The sequence below is a fragment of the Pinus tabuliformis genome, chromosome 7 (genome assembly GCF_031772625.1).
Source record: "Pinus tabuliformis cultivar Carrire ecotype Pingquan chromosome 7, CPIR1, whole genome shotgun sequence".
NCBI classification, from domain to species: Eukaryota; Viridiplantae; Streptophyta; class Pinopsida; order Pinales; family Pinaceae; genus Pinus; species Pinus tabuliformis.
The window spans coordinates 407,268,101-407,274,187 of NC_142293.1; the positions used below are offsets into that span (position 1 = coordinate 407,268,101).

Genomic DNA, 6,087 nt, shown 5'->3' on the forward strand with positions numbered 1-6,087 from the left:
TTCTAAAAGGATTCTCCAGGAAGAGTGCTTTAGGGTTGAGGCAATGAACGGAGCACCTAAGTAAGAAGAGGGGAGTTTGGCAGAGGAGAAACCCAAAATGCAGATGATGTCTGACTGAGTAACTGAGGGGGTATGAAAGGAGAAGATATGAGATTTGGACTTATTGATAGAAGCTCCAGAGGCTTCCGAGAAGTATGTCAAAAGGGTTTTGAGCTGATGAGCCTCTTGGACCGAAGGATGCCCAAAAAGCATATTATCATCTACAAATTGCTGGTGAGTGAAAGCAGGGGAGTTGTGAAAGGAGAGGCCTTTGAGACGGAGAGATTGCTGAGCTGATCTAATAATGCGACCCAAACCCTCAGCCATGATAACAAACAGAAAAGGGGAGAGGGGGTCGCCTTGCTTGATGCCTCAAGAAGGATGAAAGGTAGCAGAGGGTATGCCATTGATTAAGACAAAGAAAAAAGAGGATGATATGAGGGTCATAATCCATCGAACCCAGGAAGCATCAAATCCAAAAGCCATTAGAACCTTTTCAATGTATTTCCAACTAAGGCTATCAAAAGCCTTTGAAAGATCTAGTTTGAGTAGCATACCTGGCTTCTTGGAGATCTTCAGAGAGTGAATTATTTCATGAGTTAGGATGATCCCGCCCGTTATCTGCCTCCCCTCAACATATCCGGATTGCTCGGGCGAGATGATGAGAGGAAGCAGGAGTTTGAGCTTGGAGGCTATGATTTTAGACACAATCTTATAGATTATGTTGCATAGTGCTATCGGTCTATACTTGTCAGGTGTGCTTAGCTGATCCACCTTGGGAACCAGGGCTATGAAAGTAGCATTTACTCCCGGAAACATCCATCTCAGAGAGCGAGACTCCTCAACCACCTGCCAGACTTCCATCTTGATCACATCCCAGAAGTTATGGAAAAAATTAGAGGTGAATCCATCCAGGCTTGGGGCTTTGCCTGCTTTCAGTTGTCATACTGCAAGTTCCACCTCTTGGAGATCAACAGGCTTGGGAAGCATTTGGTTATGCTCTTCTGAGATAAGTTTAGGAATATTTCAAGAAATTTTCTCTATGGCCTGAGATCTGTCACTGTTTGGCTCTTGGTGCACCTGCTTGAAATAGTTTAGTAGTTCAGTTTCAATTTCTTCATGCTTTTCCACTTTGATTCCCTGCTCGTTTTGAATATGAGTTATATTATTATGCATCCTGCGCTGGATTGTAGTGCTATGAAAGAATTTAGTGTTTTTCTCTCCATCTTTGAGCAATCTGACTCTTGATTTTTGCCGCCACAACGTCTCTTCCTGCTTTTCCTTTTCTGCTAGTTGCACTTCAAGGGTTTTTTCCTATTCTGCTAGGTCCTCTGATCGGCCATTAATAATAATCTTCTATTGTAGCTACCTCATTTCTAGTTTGAGGGTTGATTTACCCTGAAAGATATTGCCGAATGATGTGTGATTCCAATGCTTGATCTTGCCTTTTAGGTGCTTGAGCTTTTGTTGGAATTGGAACATTTTTTAGCCTCGAGGAGGATAGTAGCTGTTCCATTCTGTACTGATTAATTTATGGAAGTCCGGATGGGTCAACTAGAAGGCCTCAAAACGAAATGGCCTATGGAGCTTGTTTCCCGGACGAGACCATTGGAGGGAAATGGGCCAGTGATCAGATCCCGAGAAGGGCAGTATAGAAGCTGCGAAATCACCACCGAGATGAATGGCATTGTCTAAGAGTAAAAACCTATCCAACCAAGAAGCTATTTGCTAGTTCGCTGCTCTTCTGTTGTTCCAGGTAAATACACCATTGTTGAAAGGGAGGTCGATGAGCCAGTTATTTTGAATGAAGTCCTTTAGGAGTGACCCTTCCTGAGATCCTCTGCATCTGCCTCCTCTCTTTTTTTCCAGTCTTGTAATCATGTTGAAGTCTCCTCCTGCGATCCATAGAGGGTGCAATCTGTTATGGTTAAGTTCAGAGATGGATTTTAGGATACCTGTTTACGAGAGGTCTCCTGTGGAAAATATACATTAGTTAAGAGCCCGTGTAGATTTGTGCCTATGATGTGAAAAATTGCTTGAAGGAAATTCCTGTGTGCATGGAAATTGTTGAGCTTGATAGCTCTTGAATCCCAAATTATTGTTAGGCCTCCTGAGGCACCATCCGCATCCACTGCTATGTTATGAATCCCAGGCCAGATTTTAGCAGCTAATCTATCTAATGCATTAGAATCGCATTTGGTATCTTGCAAGAACAAGACTTGAGGGTTTTCTTGCTTTATCATGTTTTTAAGAATTCGAGTCTTCCTTGGGCCATTAAGCCCTCTAATATTCCAAGATATTAACTTCATTGGGAAGGAGTGTTTCAAGAGTGGTAGTACTTGGTTAACTTGGAATACCTGCCAGAATCCACTAGAATTTGACCTACTGTGATTGTTCTCTGTAGATCAGTTTTCCTTCCTCGCTTTTTGATATCTTTGGTTATGAATCTACCATCCCATGGGCCTCCAGTCTGTACACCTAAAGATTTTTGCCTCTTCACCCAAGATAATACTTCTTCCAGGTTCTTAAGTTGTCCCGCTGGAATGTTGTCAAAGTTGTTTGTTGTGCAAGCTTTTTCTAGACCTGGGAGGTCCAGATCCCCAATGTCTATTTCTTTTGTTTCTTCCTCCATGAACTAAGGGTGATTTGATTCTTCCATCGGTTCCTCTTCTAGACTGACATTTGATTGTGGTATCTCCAGCTGCATGACTTGAGTATTCCATAATATTTCTTTTTGCTTGTCTGATGTAGAAGCTTCCTTACCTTGAGTGTCTACATGTGGCATTGTGGGATTTCCCATCTTTGAGTGGTCATCGTTCATTGACTCTGGCTCTGGTGGAGTGGGAGAGTTCATTTGCAGATCCAGCTGGTTAGCTAAAACACCAAAACTGTTGCTTGCTGAGGGCCCAGGCGGGCTAGTTTGCACTACTCTGGGCTTTGAGGCTTGTTTCTTGTGGGATTTCCGTCGATTTGTGACTTTGATGAAGCCAACTGCTTCAGAAACTTCTGGATCAGAGGCAGGAGAGGGTTTTTGCATTAATGGGCAATCTCTGAATAAATTCCCCAGGGCATGACATCTTCGACATATAAAAGGCACATGTTCATAGTCAATCGTCTGAACCCATTCAATGTCATAGTGAGATATGCTTACCGCATCTGGGAGAGCCTGATTGAGATTCATATAGACACAAATACATGCAAAAGAAGTGTATCTGCATGTTTTCGTTTCCTCTGCATTCTTGACAAACTCGCCCAAAGTGTTTCCAATCGCCTGTAGGGAGTCTTCCTCCCAATATTCCACCAACAGCGAGTATAAGCGAATCCAAACCGGAGCCCAGCTGAGGTCCTCCTTGTCCGAGTTGAAGCGTTCCATCCATCCTCTGAGAAACAGACCGACTGCATTGAAGAAGTAAGGCCCACCATCGAGGACCCTATTTCTGTCCTCCAAGCAGTTGAAGATAGCAGTGAAGAACCCTTTCGGTCCCAACTGCAGGGTTATATGTCCCTTTGGGTGCCATTTCGTATTTATCCAGCTCCTTAATGCTTTTTCAGTTGGCCACAGACCGATGAATTTCCCTATTAAAGCATGATCTTTCATGTACTATATCTTCGCATCAATTTGATGGCCTAGTAGTTCTACCCTTGGGCGCACAGAGGCAACTGGTTTGCATGTAGCAGAGCGTACCTCTGGTGGCTTTTCGTCTTGTTTTGTCTGTTGATGTTTCAGATCTTCATTATTCTTGTTTTGATTTGCAGTTCCATTTTTGTCCTTATTCAGAAATTGCTCATTGTCATTTTGTGGGGGAGGTTCATCGCCCTCCCCCCGCGGGGGCTCCATGATGTCGTGTGCCCTATGTCCTGTGAATGAAGGAGCTTGAATCCTTCAGAAGTCGCAGGTATTCTGCAGATTTGCACAGCCTTCCGTTGCCGCAAATGTGCAAACCCTAGAATGCAGAGCACAGAGCTAGGTCACCTCCCTTCAAAAGTAAAAAAAAAGAAATGTGTTAGTGGAGATATTTAATCTACTATAGTAAACTACTTTATATCAACAAGCCTTCTCAAGACTTGCCAAGATAGTAAGGGTTTGTTGTAATGACTACAACCACAATCCAATGTTTTGCCTATGCTTTGGTTTTGGAGCCTCCCTTATTAACCACAACAACACATTTAGCACTGATATAGGTATCAATGCTTTAATTGAGAATTTTCCTTTTAGTTTGGCTTGTGCTTGTTTACTTAGTTGATATTCTAACCCACGAGCTAATCTCCTCACTTGTTCCCATAGTAGTTATGAGCTTTCCCCCAGAAACTACGCAATTCTTGAGGGAAACTACCGTTACTATTGGAAATTGCGTAGTCTTGACCGCCATTGAGCCTTGAGCTCAGAAAATGCACAGTCCTCACTAGAAACCAACCTTGAGTTAGGAAACTGTGTAGATAGGAGAGGCATACCAGAGACACAGCCCAAAAACTCTGCAGACCTCATTGTGCTCAGGCACTGCGCAATGCATGAACCAGAGAGTTGTCGAGTCCTTCCCAGAACTATGCAATCTTTCTATGCAATGCATGTTAGTTTTCCCGAAAAAGAAAAATAAAAATAAGAAAATAAAAAAGCATCCCTAAAAGACAGGGATCTATATCTGGCATCTCGAAGGAGGCACTTGCGCTATTTTTAGAAACATCCACGAAGTGTCGCTTTTCCCCTGATTTTAGGCATGCGCATAATAAACCCTAAATTTCCCAAATCTATTTAATGGATGCTGCTAAAGATCATTTTCATGCTTGATCTTGGAGCTTTAGCATTCCATAGGAGATGAAGGAGCCTTCGATGCAATCATCGTCGCTTTTCCAAGTGAGTTTTTCTTTTGTCATCTTTTGCCGCTTTTTTTTTGTCGCTTTTTGTCATTTGGCTTGTGTGAGTGTTGTTCCCCTTATTTCTCTGCATGGTTTCTCGTGTTTTAACTTGTAGATTTGTTGTTTCAAGCTATAGACTACCTTTCCCAAGTGTTGCATTGAGTTTTCCCATTTTTTCACCAATAGTCATTGTTGTGGTCACTCTCCTTGCATCCTTAATTTTCCTTCAGTTTAATCAATTGTTGCACTTGTTTCACATGCATGCATTTAGACTTATTTAGATATGCACTCAACTTCACTCTTTCTTTTAGATCTGCTTATTTTTCACACTCCCCATGGGTAGATCTAGGTCCCCTTGCCTGGACCTCACACTCCACAACTTGCACTACACAATTTGGAAGCTCAAGCCTCTACCTTGGCCTATGGAATTGCACAGAGCATGGCATGTCTTGGCTCGAACTGAATACTTAGCAATTGGAGTGTAAAAACCCTAGTGAAAATTTCATGTAATAAAAGTTAATACAGTAAAAATAAAAATCACGGTTGATGGGACACTTGTTCCAAGTTGAATGTTAGGCAAGGCATCTTAGTGTGGGTGTTCATTTGGTTATTAATGGCTAAGGAAATGGCTAAGGATTTGGAAAGGAAAAATGTCATTTTTGGCACATTTATTTATGAAAATAATGAGAATTCAAAGAAAAGGGAGGTGAAAGGTCATAGGTTGCATGTGAGGAGGAAATTGAAGGAAAATAATGGAAAATGAAGAAAATAGAGGCCTTAATCATAAAAGGGCTTCTGAGGATCAGTTGGTAACGTTTTTTTAGTTCAGTGTTCGACCTCTCTCATGATTCTCTCTCTCTCTCTCTCATACTCTTGGATACTTAGAGTTTTCTTGGAGCACTCTTAGAGGGCATGGCATACTTGGATTCTTAGAGCAAGAAGGCAAAGGAAGAGTAGGAAAGTGAAAGAGGACATTGGGATCGGCAACTACAACAATTTTTATTGCAGGTACTGAGTTGCATGTATCTTTTCCTCACTCATTTTGTCATGCGTCAAATATGCATGTGGTTTATTGTTCATGATCTATCACTGGCATGGAGGATTCCCTGGATTGATATTAGATTGTCTAGCCTTGCAATTTTGTTGGATAGCAATGGAGATTGTGGGTTTATTTCCTTGTTTTGTTTTGGTTGG

General features: G+C 42.0%; 1 protein-coding gene across 1 annotated transcript; it reads right to left on the minus strand.

Moving 5' to 3' along the window:
• Nucleotides 1–2,674: 2,674 nt before the first annotated feature.
• Nucleotides 2,675–3,637, minus strand: LOC149247675 (uncharacterized). The gene has a single exon (XM_089444911.1). The coding sequence runs from the start codon at nucleotides 3,635–3,637 to the stop codon at nucleotides 2,675–2,677; it is 963 nt and encodes a 320-aa protein (XP_089301037.1).
• Between the last annotated feature and the right edge of the window lie 2,450 nt (nucleotides 3,638–6,087).

What these genes read in the sequence shown, in the direction of transcription:
- LOC149247675 (XM_089444911.1), bottom strand. Translation starts at nt 3,637, where the DNA reads ATGAAAGATCATGCTTTAATAGGGAAATTCATCGGTCTGTGGCCAACT.